Below are 17,454 nucleotides of genomic sequence, written 5' to 3' on the forward strand. Positions count from 1 at the left end.
TGAAAGAATTGAGGGTATACTTAACAAATTTGCAGATGGAGGAGTAGCTAATACCCCTGAGGACTGGATCAAACTTCAGTATGACCTGAATAGACTAGAAAGCTTGGCCAATGCTAAAAAAATGAATTTCAACACAGAGAAATGTAAGGTACTGCACTGAGGGCGGAAAAATGAAATGCACAGATATAGGATGGGTGACACCTGGCTGAATGAAACTACATGTGAAAGGGATCTAGGAGTCCAAGTAGACCACAAGTTGAACATGAGTCAACAGTGTGATGCAGCAGCTAAAAAGGTCAATGCAATTTTTGGCTGCATCAATAGAAGTATAGTGTCTAGATCAAGGGAAGTAATAGTCCCACTCTCAGAGCCCACCTGGAATATTGTGTCCCATTCTGGGCACCACAATTCAAAAAGGACAGAACAATGGAAGCAAGGCACAGGAAAAGAGGTTCCACCTAAACATTAGGAGGCACTTCCTGAGAGTAAGAGCTATTCAACAGTGGAATATATTCCCTCAGAGCATGGTGGTGTCTCATTATGGTTATTATTATTATTGTTATTATTATTATTAATTTTTAAAGCACTCCTTCTTTGATGGGTTTTAAAGGTCTTTGAAGGTCTATAAATAAAGGCTGCGTGGTATCTGGCGGAAATGCTTTCAATGTGTATTCCTGCATAGCAAGGGGTTGAACCAGATGGTCCTTGTGGTTTATTCCAGCTCTATGATTCTAAAGTGGAATCATAGTGCCATGATAATGTAGTATGAAAGGGACCTCAGTCTTCATAGGAAAGGCAATGAATTCAGCTTCCTTACCCACATAGGCCACATTCTCGTAATTCTCCATCATCACATCATTGTACATAAGTCGCTGCTTCTTCGTCATCAGTTTCCATTCCTCCTCAGTGAAATATACTGCCACATCCGCAAAGGTCACCTGCAACAGAAAATAGCCCTCATCCACAGAGTGACTAAACAAAAGGGGAGGAAAACACATGGTGCATCCAAATATTATTTTATCACTTTAGAATTCAGTCCAGGAAATAAACTTTAAATGCTGTCAGCAAGAAAAAAGCTACTGCCTTTGAGATCCAGTTTGTCTCGATTTTTTTTCAATATAATACACAATATAATTTAGGCCATGACTGGGATATTGAAGATGGATTAGGATACTGACTATCCCAACACATACAGTACATTTAGCGACCAAAGAATTATGGTGCATTTGGCCATTTCTTGCCACATTTCAGAGGCAAACATCATTTTTAATAATAGTTCTGGGGAGCACTCTGGGCTTGAGGGCCACTGGGCCCACCCCATATTTAGATCCAGAGATGTTCTCCCATAGTCCCCAACAATTCATAGATGGGAAAAGCAAGACACATGTGGACAAGCAACCCAGAAGGCAGTAAAGATGGCCAAAGTTGTTTCTGAGGAAGAACACATAAGCTAGGAAGGACACAGCAGTTTGCTTTTGCTTCAGCCTCCTGCGAAGGTCCATATCCTGTCTCCTTCTCTCCTCTCCTCTCCCCACTTTTGAGTTGATGGGGTGCAAACTCAATTGCACTCAGGAACTGAAGTGAATTGAGAAGGGGAAAGTGGGAGGAGGAGAGAGAAACCGGGACATTTTTAAAAGCCCCTGAAAAAACGGTTTGATAGAGGATTAACCAGGACTGTCTCTGCCAAACTCAGACAGTATTTTATTTGCTTCCTTTCATAAATTGGCCCAGCAGTGACACAGATGAAGCTAATAGCATAGTGACTCACCAAAGAGCTGTTGAACTTCAGCAGCCTGTTTCTGTTGGAGCCCAACTCCCTCCGCTTGGCCTCTGTGTCAGCCATCAGGTGGGCAGGGGTCCTGGTGGCCCTGCACTCGGTCACTTCCAGCAAGAGAGGCCCCAAAGCCGTGAACAAGGAGGCTGAGATGAAGTTCCTGAGAGAAGTACCAGGGTTAGGATTGACTTGACAAGAAACCCTGCAGCACTCAAAGACACAGAGAACAGAATCCTGCTGGTGACATACGCAGGTGACATATGCTTCCTTTGGGCCGATGCAGAGTTGGGCATCCCCTTCCTCCCTCTGCACCAAACAAAGCCCCCTGGAGCTAGCATAGATTCACTGCAGCTCCCCTACACAAGATATACTCCATGCCTTCTTGGAGTGGTGGGGGATTAGGGGATGGGGAATTGGAGAGGGCCCTGGTTATGTCCCCGTAACTAGATGTGCAATGAGTGTATCATTTGTTGAAACCTCCTGACCTCCCCAGTGACCCTCAGAGGAAGATGTGTTCATTTTGCTTCTCACTACATAAACACAGCTGGATGCTTCTTCAATCCCTCACACCCAACACTCTCACCAGGCATGGAATGGCCATGTGGGATTACTTCCACAATTCTATGGTGGGACCTGTGTCAGTGAATGGCCAGTTTTAGCCTGATTCCAACTGGAGCAACACTGGAGAATAGAGGGTTCTGCTGGGTCAGGCTGTCTGGCCTGGTGGTTACTCATTCTCCCAATGGCTCACTCTCTCAGCTGCAACCTTTCCACACAATCCTGGGCTGAAACATTTAAACAAAGGTCCTCTTCTAGTTCCAGGAATAAAGACCTACCTTCAATACAAAGACCCTGATTCCTGCAGCCCTAGGAAGGGCTCTTCTGCAGTCCTTTAAGGCCGGAGCTTCCTCGGGTCAGAGGCCGTCTGCTCAGCCGTAGAGAAGGGTTGCTCTGAGTGAGGAGGAGGAGGAGGTCCAAGGGCTGAGGGAGGGAAGGCAATGGGAAAAGGTCAGTGCCAATGGCCATGGAGGGCAGAAGGTGACAATGCCTAGGAAACTCCTCTGAGTCCCAGCCATTCTAGGAATGAGTGGCAGGAGTAAGTCCAGGGGGCTGAGGGGGTCTCCTTTCCCAAAGGGGGAGGCAAGGACCGGTGGATCCTCCCCAGCTAGGGCCCAAAGGGAGGGTGTCTTTCCCCACCTCTCTCTCACAGCCCCCAAAGCCCAGCCTCCCCACTGGCCATGAGTCCCTGCCTCCCCTTCCTTCCTTCCTTCCTTCCTTCCTTCCTTCATTCCTTTCCTCCAAAATGGAGGACCAGAGGCACAAAGGGACACACTTCCTCCCTTTTGGCCCAAGGAGCCTGGCTTCCTCGCTCTGAAGCCTCAGGGAGAGAAAGAAGAGCCTTTCGGTTCAACTCAGGCCTCAGAGAAGGTTCTAGAACATTATTCCTCAGTCACAAGCAGCACAAAATGGTCGCTGGAACACAAAATGGCCACCAGAACACAAAATGGCTGCCAGAACACTAAATGGCAGCTGAATACAAAATGGCTGCCTGAGCGCTTGGCAGTTGACATTTGAGGCCTTCAGGGGAGAGACAGAGAGACTGAGGGAAGAGTGGAAGGAGGTCCTGGAGGGAGGGGGCATTGGGAGATATAGGGCCTTCCTGAGATATTTGGTGTTCACCTCCTAACAAAGGGGTTTCTGGACTCATAAATGATTTGGGGCACACTGGATCTGAAAGGCAGTAGTAGCATTTTCTCTTGCCAATGTGATTTAAAGTGTATTTCCTGGACTGGATCTCCCAGCATCCACAGGGCCAGAAAGAGGAGGGGTCCTGCCCTGCAGTAAGGCCCCTCTAATCCCTCTGAACCAAGGACTACAACTCCCACGTCTTCTTTCTTTTCTTTCTTTCTTTCTTTCTTTCTTTCTTTCTTTCTCCTTAGCTGCCTTGTGTTAGTGGTGTTACTTCTCTTGTTGTTGTTGTGTGCCTCCAAGTTTTTTCTGACTTATGGCGACCCTAAGGGAATCCCTTCACAGGCTTTTTTTGGCAAGATTTGTCCTGAAGTGGTTTTGCAAGTGCCTCCCTCTGAGGCTGAGAGAGTGTGACTTGCTAAGGTCACTCAGTGGGTTTCTGTGGCCAAGAGGGCATTCGAACCCTGGGCTCCAGGGTCATAGTCTAATGCTCCAGCCACTAAACCACGCTGGCTCTTTCTTGAGGCTTTGTAGTGTTTTGTGGAGGGGCTAAAAGTCATTGCTGACTTCTGGGAGCCTCTCCTGGGGTCTCCTTGGCCAGAGTTGTTCAGAGAAGGTTTGCCATTGCCTTCCCCTGAGGCTGAGAGAGTATGGCTTCTTGCCCAAGGGACCCAGCTGGTTTCATGGAGGAGTGGGGCACTGGATCCTGGCCTCCAGAGTTGCAACCCAACACTTAAACCACTGCTCCACACTGCCTCCCATTCCCATGTACAACCTGTGAAACAATTGCAGACTTTCCTCTGTTCTTCATTTGTGTCTTCAAGTATTTTTTGAGGGGGAGAGTAGGCTGGCCCAGTTCCACCAGGGCTAGCCTGAAGAAGAAGAGCCATCCCTCCGGTCCATCTGCCTTGGTCCAGGCCTCAGAGGCAGAGAAGAAATGCTGGACCTTATCCCCTCCCCCCCTCACCATTCCCTTCTCCGTTTGTGTCCTGTCTTTTAGATTGTAAGCCTGAGGGCAGGGAACCGTCTATTATCCCCTCTATTGTAAACCGCTTGGATTCCCAGTGATTGGGCGGTATATAAATAAAACCTATTATTATTGTTGTTGTTGTTGTTGTTATTTTTCAACTTATGGCGACCCTAAGGCAACCTTATCATGGGGTTTCCTTGGCAGGTTTCTTCAGAGAGGGGTTTCCAATGCCATTGAGGCTGAGAGAGTGTGACTTGCCAAGGGTCACCTAAGTCCCAAACACACTGCAGCAATAATCCAATCTGAGATTGCTTTAACTGCCCTGGCTCAGTGCTAGGGAATTCTGGGAAATGTAGTTTTGTGAGACATTGAGCCTTCTCTGTCAGAGACCTCTGGTGCCACAATAAACTCCAGTTCCCAGGATTCCATAGCACTGGGCCTGGGCAGTTAAAGCGCTCTCAAACTGGACTATTGCTGCTGTGTGTTTTGGACCTTTCTTGGCCGCAAACTGTCCATAGCCTGCAATGTATCTCCTAATTCTGTTGGCAGTCCCTCCCTCCCAAGACTTCCTCATTTCCCCCCAAAACCAGCACAAAGCTGGCAGATGGAAAGAGCTTTTAAAGCAGCATTTAAATCTGAAATATTTGTCTTTAAAAGACTAAATGTCCCAAATGCTATTATCAATTTCGTAGTTATTATTACAGAAAGACGCAGAGTGCAAACTCCTCAAGTACCTTTATTTTCTGGAGTGAGATGGGCTTTTCCAACTGACTCTCTGTGATGATCTCCGGTGGTCCAAGCAGCCAAACTGCGGCCCTGTAATAATAATAATAATAATAATAATAATAATTTTATACCCCTCTCTTCAGCCAAAAAGCTATCATAGTGGATTACAAATTGTTAATTAGACATTTAGACATTATGGCTCTTAGCCCAGCAGACCCTTAACTTCCTTAAATCACGCTGCCTCCATCCAGGGAATTATAAAAGGGTTTCCCTTAACCTTCACTGGGACCAGTTAAGGAACCTTATTTCTACTTTACTGATCTTCCCAAGGATCAACCGAGCCAAGACACGTGTAAAAGGAGCGTCGAGTAATAGATACACCAAGGAGGTATTTATTATAAATAACAAAATATAACTGATATATAAGTCATACAAGATATTAAGATTCTTGCAGGTACAATATTTGTAAGTATATAATATTCAATTCATACAAGCTATTAAAATAATAAAGAGACCTAAGCGTCCAATTCTGAGACTAACTTCCAAGATCCGCTCTTTGACTCTCTCTCTCTTTTGATCTCCAACCGACACAATTCCCCCAACTGTCTCTTGGTCTCTCAGGCCTTATATCTCCTTCTCACGGAAGCTTCCAGAAGAACCTTCATCTTGCTCTCTGATTGGTCAAGAGAGCCTTCCGTAGCAGTGATGTCATTCTGCATTTTCATCATCATCAATCTTTATTAATGCTTAAGCCAAAGGCCATTCGCATGATAAAATATAAAACCAATAACAGCAATTCAGAATTATAAAATATTCCATCAAATAACATCCAGATTTAATACATAATATACTTCCAGTCAATTAAATAGGACAACGTTAAAAGAAGAGAAAAAAAACCACTTCAAGGTTTGGGTAAAATCATCCACCTAACAATCATTAAAAACATTTTAAAAAAAAAAAAAACGGCTTCAAAGTTTAGATAAGGTCATCCCCCTGGCAATCAACTGCAATGTCTGCTATTACCCTTGCCCGAATTTTGATTGCTGCTGAAGCAAACAGTGAAACCTTATAAGTTACCTTAGAATCGATATCAGACAAGAGATAATAAATTTTTTCGGAAATGGTATTAGACTGTAAATTGGACAGAATAGATCCCATACATTTTGTTCTTGGACCAGTATATAGTGAGCAAGAAAACAAATAATGAGGCAAATCCTCAATTTCTGAGGCTCCACAAATACATAAACGGGAATCCTTAGGTGTATGTGAATATCTACCATCAATCATAGCTGAGGGCATTGTTTGGAAGCGGAGAGCTGTAAAAGCCTGCCTAAGCTTTAGAAATGTAAGATTCCCTAGGTAAACAGCCATCTGATGGTCCAATTTATATAATCTAAACCATTTGGAAAATTTCGAATTATTAATAACCAGTCTATCCAGATGCACATCATGGTTAAAAATATATTCACGGAGTTTCTCTCTTGAGTTCCAACTGGAAGAATTTTCAATTAGAGCAGGATATGATTCAAGCAGCCTCTGGTGTCTTGAGCTCCAGACTTTGCAGCTTGATAAATATTGAAAACACAACTTAGGAAAAACTTTAACCGTAGACTCTTTAACAGATCTCCAATAATTAAGTAAAGTAAAATGAATGCGAGCTCTAATGGAAGGGAGGCCAACCTCAGCCCGGACCAAGGCTGCAGGTGTGCCAGGAGGGAGTAGGAGCAATTTCCTGAGAAACATATTCTGGATGGCCTCCAGTTTGACCATTTGGGAATCATCCCAACCCCACACGGCAGCGCCATAAAGAATCTGGGTTATAACTTTACTCTGAAATATTTTAACAGCAGGTGCAACTAAATGACCCCCTGCCTGATTATAGAATCTAAGGATTGCTCCAATTGATCTCACAGCTACTGCTCTGCTAGCTTCTATGTGGGGCTTCCAAGAGAGGTTTTCTGTGAAGTAAATGCCGAGATACTTAAATTCTCTGCATTGTTCAATCTGATGACTGTTAATAGAACAACGAAAATCAGAGTGTCTTTTCCCAAAAACCATTACCTTTGTTTTATTATAGTTGATAACAAGCTTTTCCTTGGAACAAAATGCCTCCAGCTTGGAAAGTAACCTTCTCAGACCTATACGTGTAAGTGAAATTAAAACCATGTCATCAGCATATAACAGAATAGAGATCTTTTTTGATCCAAGTGTAGGTGGAAAAAATTCTGGGCCAGAAAGTGCTGGGATGATGTCATTTAAATATAAATTAAAAAGTGTTGGTGCCAAAAGGCATCCTTGTTTAACTCCTTTATTTGTAGGAATAGGATCAGTTAGTGAACCAGAGGTACCAACTCTTATCCTTGCTGTTGTATTGGTATAAAGTTCCTTAATCAGAAACAGTAAGCAGTTGTCTATATTAGTATTGGCCAATTTATGCCATAACAAGTTTCTGTCAATTGAATCAAAAGCTGCTGCTAGATCAATAAAGGCAACAAATAGATGTTTTGTAGAGCCTTCGATTCCTTTCAGGGCTAAATAATAAAGAGTCAAACAGTGATCAATAGTACTCTGGCCCTCCCTGAATCCAGCTTGTTCAGGATAAATAATCTGGTTATTAAATTCCCAGTCCTCCAATCTATTTAATAAATGTCTACTACAGGGGTAGGCAACCTGCGGCCCGTGGGCCGGATGCGGCCCGGCGAGGCCTTGGGACCGGCCCCAGCCCGGTCCTGCCGCCAATTGCCACCGGGGCCTTTGGGGGGCAATTATCTATTGAAGCCTCAGAAACATGTATTTATATTAACATTTTTTAAAAAATCAGCAAATTTTTTCGTGTGTCCTCCATTTTTTTTAAAAAAAGTGACTTCCATTTGAAAATTTTGTCCTACATTTGTCCTGGTTTATTTATATATTTATTGTTTTTTAAAAATATTTAATTATTTATTTTTTGGCTTCGGCCCCCCAGTTGTCTGAGGGACAACAACCCGGCCCCCGGCTCAAAAAGATTGCCTACCCCTGGTCTACTATATAGCTTAGAATCCACGTCCAGAAGGCTTATGGGCCGATAGTTATTAGGATCTTGCTTATCTCCCTTTTTATATATGGGGACAACTACGCTCTGTTTCCAGCCTACTGGAGTTATCCCAGTTTTATTGATTTGGGTAAACACCTTAGCTAATATTGGAGCCCACCATTCAGAAAATTTTTTATATATTTCTGGGGGCATCATATTTTCTCCTGGGGCTTTGTTCAATGCCAGAGCTGCAATCAACTTTTTTATCTCAGATTCTGAAACTGGGGGCCATTGAGGCAGATAGGTAGTTTTTAAATCAAAAAAAGAGTGATGCTCTGCATTTGTAGCTCCATAGAGTTTACTAAAATGGCTATACCATTGTTGTGATGTAATATGCCCAACAATAACCGGTCTAATCTTATTCATGCCAGAAGCAGTAATATCCCAAAACTGTTTCTCATTTTTTTCTGTAACAGCTTGCGCTAGTTGTTTCCATTGTGTTCTAATATATTCATCTTTTTTGTGTTTTAAGAGTGCCTTATAGGATGATCGCATAGAGGCTAAGATGTCAGGAGAGATATTGTCATTGTTTCTAAGTGCCTGTCGAGAGCACTTCATCAGTGCTTTCCGAGCATTTCGGCATTCCAAATCAAACCATCTGTTAGTTGCTACCGTGTTGGGATTAAATTGTTTGTTACTCACCAACTTGGGCCTAAGCATTTGTATGATGGTTTGAAAAATATGTAAAATATCTGCAGTGGAGTTTAAAATAGCTGATTGTAGGGACTTGAAGGTAATACTCTCCAGCATCTGATGGACTGAGATGCCCAAATTAATTGACCACCGTATTCTCTGTTCTCCCATATGAATTCCATTTAGATTTAAATTTAAATTTTGGGGAGTACAAGGGGGGTGAAATGACCCAGTATTAAATAATAATGACAATGGGAAATGATCACTTTCAACACGACTAATAACTTCAAATCTACAAATATCAGGAACCAGATTTACAGATACTATTATATAATCTATTGTACTTGTTCCCGTTGGTAACATAAGTATATGGACCCGATGTCAGATCGTAATGGGTTCCATTAAGGCACTGCAGGCCATGCAAGGAAAGAATTTCTAAAAGCTTAAAGCCAGCTTTGTTGGTAATTATATCCTTTGAGACCCTAGGAACAGGTACAATATAAGCAGTTGATCCTTGGTTAGTACTCTCCACCTGCCTTGAGTCATTTCCAATTCTACCATTAAAGTCTCCACAGAGTAAAAGCCTTGTAGAGGGATATTGACTCTCCAAAGAAAATATGGTTTCAGATAAGCTATCCCAAATATTGTTAGGGCCTATGTTCTTTGCTAAGTTAGGGGGAAAGTAAACATTTATACAAATTAAGGAACCAAAACACCTGCTCTTGATGACTAGCACTTGTATACAATGTGGAAGAGCACTAGTTATTGGTTGAATCTCCGTCTGCAAATCAACAGATATGAATATTGTGAGGCCACCACTACCTCGGCCTCTTATACAACTTTTAACTGCGGGAACAGAAAATGCTTGAAATCCATAAAGAGATGGCAAATTAGTTTCAAGAGCCCATGTCTCTTGTAAGCATAGAATTTTAAAAGTTTGAAGGTAATTTGCAAAATCTGCATCATGGAACTTATTTCCCCAGCCCATGATATTCCAACATAATAAGCTTAGTTGTCAAGCTGATGTACAGTCCATGTCATCATCAATGTTCAAGAGTTCTGTTTGAGCTGGATCCTTTTGTTTGTTGGATGCTTCATGCAGAGAGGGTACAGTGTTAACTCTCTTAGGTTCCAAAGGTTGTACTGGAATTATAGTTGTAAGGTCCTTTTTATTCATTGATAAGAGAGCATCAATAGAACTCATATCTAAAGCCCTCTCCACATCATGGGCCTCAGCAGTAGTTATTGAATTCCACAGTGGTATGGCCAAATCCTTTGTAGTAAGCAGCATATTTCTAAGGTCGTCCACTCTGGATGTGATGTCATGTTGTTCTATATTGATTATTAAGTCACTTGAATCTGTGGCCTGTTTCTCTGTGGGTTGCCTCTCTGCCGTACTGTTGAAGGTTTTAACTGAATTGGGCTTCGGTGTGGTCTTACTCAAGGTCCCTTTAGGGATTCCTTTAGGAATTGTCAAGTGGGCATTACTTTGATCTGCAAGCCCCCCATTACCATGCTTATTAGGGAACAGGGGAGATATAATTTGATCACGAAAAACCTGTACTGGAATTATTTGAAATATGAATAAAAAGGGTTTCATTTTCAACAACATGAGAGGAATTGTAGATTGTTCAAAAGTTAACAAGATTCGCTTATACGTTGATATATTAGGAAGCCATTCCACAGCAAGGATATCAATATCGTAAGAGGGCACCTGTAGAAGTTGGCTCAGCGAAGATCTAATGGTACCGTTGGATCTCCATCTGCCGTTGTTTATACTGTTATAAGCAATTTGCAACATAACTTGGTTTACTTGCAAAACCCTGCTGTGGTTTCTTTCCCCCATCTCCTTAGAAGTTACTGGTAGACTGCCTCTGGGGTTGTTGATAGTGGGAATCCTCACTTTACTGGATATTTCTCTGTTGACATAATCTGAATTTTCTTTTGCCACTAATTGCTTCTGCATGAAAGTCTCGAAAGAATGTTTGAGAAGCTCTACCTGATTAACAATTTTCCCTAAGCGCTCATAAATTGAAATAACAGTATGAGCTGTTAAAAGGCATTGTTTTGTCATGAAATCAGGAGGATTTAACTTGTTTTGCTTTGTGAGTTGTTCCTTCTCAGTATCTGGCTGTTTCTCCCATACGGACACATTTAGTTCCAGGGGCACCCCTTCATGAATATTAGCCGGCTCACTCCCTGAAGATACTAAAAGTTCAGATAAAAGCTCATTTTCTTTTCCCAACACAAGAAAGTTGTTAGCAGTTGGAATTATAAATTCTAAGTTTGAGTTTGCCAATGTAGATGGAATACTCACAGTTTCCTCATTAACAAGTAAGTCATCGATTTTAAGCTGTTTGGAAGCTTTGTTCTGCTTGTTTGTATCAGGGCTTGTTCTAGAGCGTTTTTTATTGCCCATATCAGTAATTTCGCCAAACACTCTCTCCCTCGCTGCTGCTGCGCCGCCTCACCGAGGCTGCTGTTCCTGGGCCTCTTTTTAAAGGGCCCTGGGCGGTGCCCTTACCTCCCTCGCTGCTGCTGGGCTGCCAGGTGGGAGGGGGGATATTCCAGGGGCCTGCTTAGCCCCAAAAACGCTGCCTCTCTCCCTCGCTGCTGCTGCGCCTCCTCCCAAATTCTTCTGTAAACAAGGACAATGACAGACAAGACTAAATCTCAGCGTTAAGAGAGGAAGGTGTTACCCCAAGATTTAGCCCCACGTTCATCCCTCCCTATGTGAGATTAAATTTATATAGTTGGTGTGAGTGACCGGAGGATAACCCTGTTCTGGATGCCCCAAATCCATATAATGATTGTATCCTTACTCCTAGGAGCTAGCAAAGAAGAGATTGTAGGTGAACTGCCATAAGGAAATCAGTGGAAGCAGATAGTCAGACAGTTGAAAAATATTCCAATAAATATATGTAAAAATACTTTGATTGAAAAGTGGCATCATTTCCTGTGAGACTGCCATAGAGTGTTGAGTCAGAGCACATGGCATGATGCAAGTGAACTGCAGAGGATGCTTCATGCTGCGTGGCACCAGGCAATGACTCACAACCAATACAGTATACAGCTCACATGTGGAATGATGTGGGTTGGAGTTGTGTGTACAAGAGATTGTGAAGTTGATGGAAGTAGGAGATGAGAGCTGGTACATATTTGTTTTCTATTGCAACTCAAGCTAAAGAACCTCCAAGGACTTGGAGGAAATCAACTGTGTCTGTGAGTTATTTTTAAGTGTGGAAAGTGGTTAGTGCATTGACAATACCTATATCTGGAGATTTGCTTCTGTTCTTGCTGTGTTATTATTGAGCTCTGGGAGTGTCGCCTTCAGACTGTGCTATACATTGGCTTTGAATGGGACCAGAATTCAGAGCCAAGAAGGACCTGAGAGCTGGTGTGATAATCCTTTTTGGCTGAAGTATTTCCACCAAGCACCCATTTCATTTAATTCAGTTTCAGACAATGTTTTCCCCATACAAAATACTTTCTAAACCAATTTAAACCTTTTTGAATGCTCGCTTTCTGTCCCCAAGCAACAATTTCAGTATAAATATCAGCCCCAACTGGCTGTTCTTCAGCGTCAGTCCAGTTGCAGACAGACCCTCTGTTGATTTACATTGCTAAACACCTCTCTACACTCGCCAGCCCCACTTGCCATTGAAGTCACTGTCTTCTCTCCCCATTCTGGACCCGCAGCAATTGGATTCGAGATCCATCTAGGTCAGTGATGGCGAAACAATGGCACGCGTGCCAGAGGTGGCACTCAGAGCCCTCTTTGTGGGCACATGTGCCATCATCCAAGCACAGATTTTGCCAGAGTTTGTTCCTAGAAAGCCAGAGGGACACAGCAATTTGCAATAAATAAGTGCCTTTTGGGTTGCAGTTTGGGCACTCGGCCTCTAAAAGGTTCGCCATCACTGATCTTGGTAATTAGCTAAGTCTCATACCATTCACCACTCCCACCTTTGTTACCTAGTTTGTGCGTGTGTGTGTGTGTGTGCGCGTGAACACATATATGTATATGTGTGTGTGTTTTACTTTCCACCTAAATAAAACACAAAAACCTATTTGAAATGCCTCTGGAGTTCTGTGTGTTTCCCAGCCTGGTATAGTTGGGATGAATCCTGAGGAAAGGCAAAAGGGGAAGAAGAGGAATGGGCAGTCCCCCTCTCTTCCACCCCAGAGACCTTTCCCTGCCCTCCAAGTCCCCGTTTGGGATACTTGGAGGGCAGGAAGAGTAAGTAGAGAGGAAGGGAGCAGGGCAGCCCCTGTGCCTCCCTCCCCACGGACTTTTCCCTGCCCTCTAAGTGCCCCATTTGGGACACTTGGAGGGCAGGAAGGATAAGTGGGGAGGAAGGGGGCTGGGCAAAGTGCCACTTCTGGCACGCATGGCATAGGTTCACCATCACTGTCATAGCACTTGTGAGTGTCCTCCCCAGACTCCAGACTTTTGAGTGACAAAGAGCCTCTGGAATCAACCATGGAGCTAAGCAGGCTCAGGTTGGAAAAGATACATTAGAGAAAAAGGAATTTATGTGTTGCCATTTCCTCTCTTCGTATGCATTGCTCATAATTGCTAAATGGAACCCCTAAATATGTCTGAAAACAAGGGTCTGAGCCGGTTCTCACCAGTTCAGTTCTTAAAATCTGTGAAGTTGGTGGCTGCCTCCCAATCCCCAAGGCCCCTCTCCTGGCCCTTCCCAGAGGTCCCTTCCTCTCCGCACAGAGCTAGGTGATCCTAGCTTTGCTCCTGCCTTGCCCTCCTGGCTCCCAGAGGCCTGATCCCCTTTCCTTTCTCCCTCTGCTCTCCAGCCTTCCCTCTTGCCCATCTGCACCACTTCAGCATCTCATTTTCAGCATCTCTTCCCTGCCTTTCTATTTTTTACTTTCCCTCCATCTCTCTGTTACAGACACAAACCCACAGAGTGTGATGCATAAAAGGGATACTTTGAGGCCCATTTGTTGAGAATGGATGGCTAATCAATATACAAATGATTCATTGGGAAAGGCAGAGCAAGGGGACTGGGAACTGGACTCGAATTTTGGTGAGGATCAAGCACCAGAGAGCAGCCTTAAAACAACCTAAAGACATGTCTTAGACAGGGATGGACTATTGTCACATGGGGGGTCACATTGGCTCCCAGGGGATCTCAGGGGCACCCCACATTGTATTGCCTAAAAATATGGAATAATGTTTTGCCCCTCAGTATCCCATTACATCCCTTTGGGGAAGGGGAGGCCGTTTTACCACTGTTGAGCCGTCTCTGATCCATTTCATGGCCAAGGGAGATATTTTCCCCAAGAACCCTCTCCAGAGCCTCAAAAGGATGGAAGAGGGACCAAAAAGGGTAGGAAATTTGCTCAGTGATGTGCTAAGTACCACTTGGGTGAGAAAAGCATTAATCTCCATGCTTCCTTCCCACAAAATCCTAAATTTCAGAATTAAAAAGTCCTTTGCTTGAACCAAAGGGTTTATTGAGAAACTCTGGCAGAAGCATCCATTAACACGTCTAAGCAGTCTCTGAAGCATCGAAATCTTTTCCCTTTGTCGTTCTCTATCTCCACACTCCTCCCTTTCCTCCCCCTTCATCCCCTAACCAACCCAGCTGCCAAGGTACCTCTTGCCTTCTTCTTCCACCGTTCTTATACGCCTCTCCCCCTGGGACATGCCTGCCACCCAAATCTCAAAAACTAGTCAGTTAATAGCCTCCGCAACGGATTCTCTTCCCCCAAACCGTTCTAGGCCCCATTATACTTACCAACGACTTAAAACTACTAACATTTAAACTACTAACAATTCCCCCCTAAACCTCAATACCATTCTGGATGAACCACAGAGGCTGGTTCTGACAATTGGCAGTTTACGATGGGGTATTTAGTATCCTTATAAAGTGGCGAGCAATAATGCCTCACTAAACCACAAATTCAAATATTCTACAGGATGCTGCTATCTCAATTAAACTACACTTGAAAGGGATCTAGGACTCCCAGTAGACCACAAGTTGAGCATGGGCAAGGAGTGTGATGCGGCAGCTAAAAAGGCCCATGTCATTCTAGGCTGCATCAATATGAGTAGTTTCTTGATCAAGGGAAGTAATAGTGCCACTCTTTTCTGCTTTGGTCAGGCCTCCCTTGGAATAATCCTGTGCCCAGTTCTGAGCCCCACAATTCAAAAGGATGTTGAAAAGTTTGAACATGCCCAGAGGAGGGCAACCAAAGTGGTGAAGGATCTGGAAACCATCAAGCCCTATGAGGAGCGGCTTAGAGCGCTGGGTATGTTTAGCCTGGAGAAAAGAAAGTTAAGAGTGGATATGATATCCATGTTTAAATATTGGAAAAGGTCGTATTGATGATGGAGCAAGCTTGCTTTCTGCTGCTACAGAGAAAAGGAGGCACCACAATGGATGCAAGCCACATAGAAAGAGCTTCCACCTGAACATTAGGAGGAACTTTGGGCCAGTAAGAGCTCTTCGACAGTGGAATATACTTAGGGCTGCCATCCCCGAGGACCTCCAAACTGGGAAAAATGTAGGACCTTTTTTTTTTAATTTCCTGGCCGGGAAATCAAAAAAAAAAAAAAAAAAGGTCCTACATTTTAAAACATTTTCCAAGGCCTCGCTGGGGCCTGGGAGACAGCGTCTCCCAAGTCCCAGTGAGGCCTTGGAGGACTCTGCAATCGTGGAGCCGCTTCCAGGGCCTCACCGGGGGCTTGGGAGACACTGACTCCCAAGCCCCTGGTGAGGCCTTCCAGGGCTCCGCGATTGCGGAGCCGCTCCAAGGCTTCGCCAGGGGCTTGGAGACACTGACTCCCAAGCCCCCGGAGAGGCCTTCCAGGGCTCTGCGATTGCGGAGCTGCTCCAAGGCTTCGCCAGGGCCTGGGAGACAGTGTCTCCTAAGCCCCAGCGAGGCCTTCCAGGGCCTCGCTGGGGGGGAGGGGGAATCCCAGGGGCGGGGCCAAACTGGGGCGCGACCGTGTGGACCCACCCAAAACCAAGAAAGTCCCGCCCCCAGGCGAGATATGGCAAGTCTAAATATACTCCCTTAGAGTTTGGTGGAGTCCTCTTCTTTGGAGGGCTTTAAACAGAGGCTGGATGGTGCTTGGAATGTGTATTCCTGCATGGCAGAAGTGGGTTGAACTGGATGGCCCTTGTGGTCTATTCCCACTCTATGAATCTATAATTCTAGTGGAATCATAGCACCATGCTCATTTAGCATAAAAGGGACCTCAGTCTTCATAGAAAGGAAAATGGATTATGGTTCCTTACCCACAGAGGCCACATTCTGATAATTCTCCATCATCACATAACTGTATATCAGTCTCTGCTTCTTCGTCAACAGTTTCCATTTCTCCGCAGTGAAATATACTGCCACATCCCCAAAGGTCACCTGCAACAGAAAATAGCCCTCATCCAGAAAGTGCCTAAGCAAAAGGGGAGGAAAGCACATGGTTCATCCAATATTATTTCATCATTTCAGAATTCAATCCAGGAAATAAACTTTAAATTCTGTTAGGAAATAAAAGCTACTGCCTTTGAGATCCAGTTTGTCTCGAATCCTTTCAATATAATATACAATATAGGAAACAATATAATTTAGGCCGTGGCTGGGATATAGAGGATGGGTTATGATACTCACTATCCCAACACATACAGTACATTTAGCCACCAAAGAATTAGTGCATTTAGAAATTTCTTGCCACATTTCAGAGGCAAAAGTTAATTTTAAAAAACTGTTCTGGGGAGCACTGTGGGATTGAGGGCCACTGGGCCCACCCCATATTTAGACCCAGAGATGTTCTCCCATATCCCCCAACATTTCACAGATGGGAAAAGGAAGACACATGTGGGCAAGAAACACCAAAAGGTGGTCAAGATGGCCAAAGTTGTTTATGAGGAAGATCACAGAAGCTATGAAGGGCACAGCAGTTTGCTTTTGTTTCAGCCTCCTGGGAAGGGCAATATCCTGCCTCTCTTTTTCCTCTCCTCTCCACACTTTTGAGTTGATGGGGGGCAAACTGAATGGCATTCAGGAACTAAAGTGAGCTGAGAAGGGGGAAAGTGGGAGGAGGAGAGAGCAACATTTTTAAAAGCCCCTGAAAAAGTGGGGTGACAGAGGATTAACCAGGACTGTCTCTGCTAAATTGGGAGCATATGTTCTCCACTTGCTTTCATGAACTGGCCCAGCAGTGACACAGATGAAACTAATAGTCAAGAACCTCGACTCACCAAAGAGTTCTTGTACCTTTGCATCCTCTTTCTTTTGGAGCCCAACTCCTTCCGCTTGGCCTCTGTGTCGGCCATCAGGTGGGCAGGGGTCCTGGTGGTCTTGCTCTTGGGTCACTTCCAGCAAAAGGTGCCTTAAAGCTGTGTCCAAGGAGGCCGAGATTAAGTCCCAGAGAAAAGAGACCAGAGATTCAAAAAAGGACGCAAATTGGATCTCCTATAAAGAATCAATGCAAATAGATAGAACTGGTTATAGAATAAAGAGACGAGAAGATCCTAATGATCAGGGTTATGATCTTTCATGGTTCTTTTACAGACAATTAGAGAGCTCTTCCTAATGGATAAAAACAATACGGTATTGGCA

At 44.1% G+C, this 17,454-nt stretch overlaps 1 protein-coding gene across 1 annotated transcript; it reads right to left on the bottom strand.

Annotated features, from left to right (window-relative positions):
- Positions 1–6,134: 6,134 nt before the first annotated feature.
- Positions 6,135–9,853, bottom strand: LOC149301606 (uncharacterized). Its single transcript, XM_089483916.1, has 2 exons — positions 9,316–9,853; positions 6,135–6,202 (listed from the first exon to the last, which is right to left on the bottom strand). Exons 1-2 carry the CDS (start codon positions 9,851–9,853, stop codon positions 6,135–6,137), a joined length of 606 nt encoding a protein of 201 aa, XP_089340042.1.
- Between the last annotated feature and the right edge of the window lie 7,601 nt (positions 9,854–17,454).

The sequence above is a fragment of the Sceloporus occidentalis genome, unplaced genomic scaffold (assembly GCF_023333645.1).
Source record: "Sceloporus occidentalis isolate IW3139 unplaced genomic scaffold, rSceOcc1.0.p SCAF_21, whole genome shotgun sequence".
NCBI classification, from domain to species: Eukaryota; Metazoa; Chordata; class Lepidosauria; order Squamata; family Phrynosomatidae; genus Sceloporus; species Sceloporus occidentalis.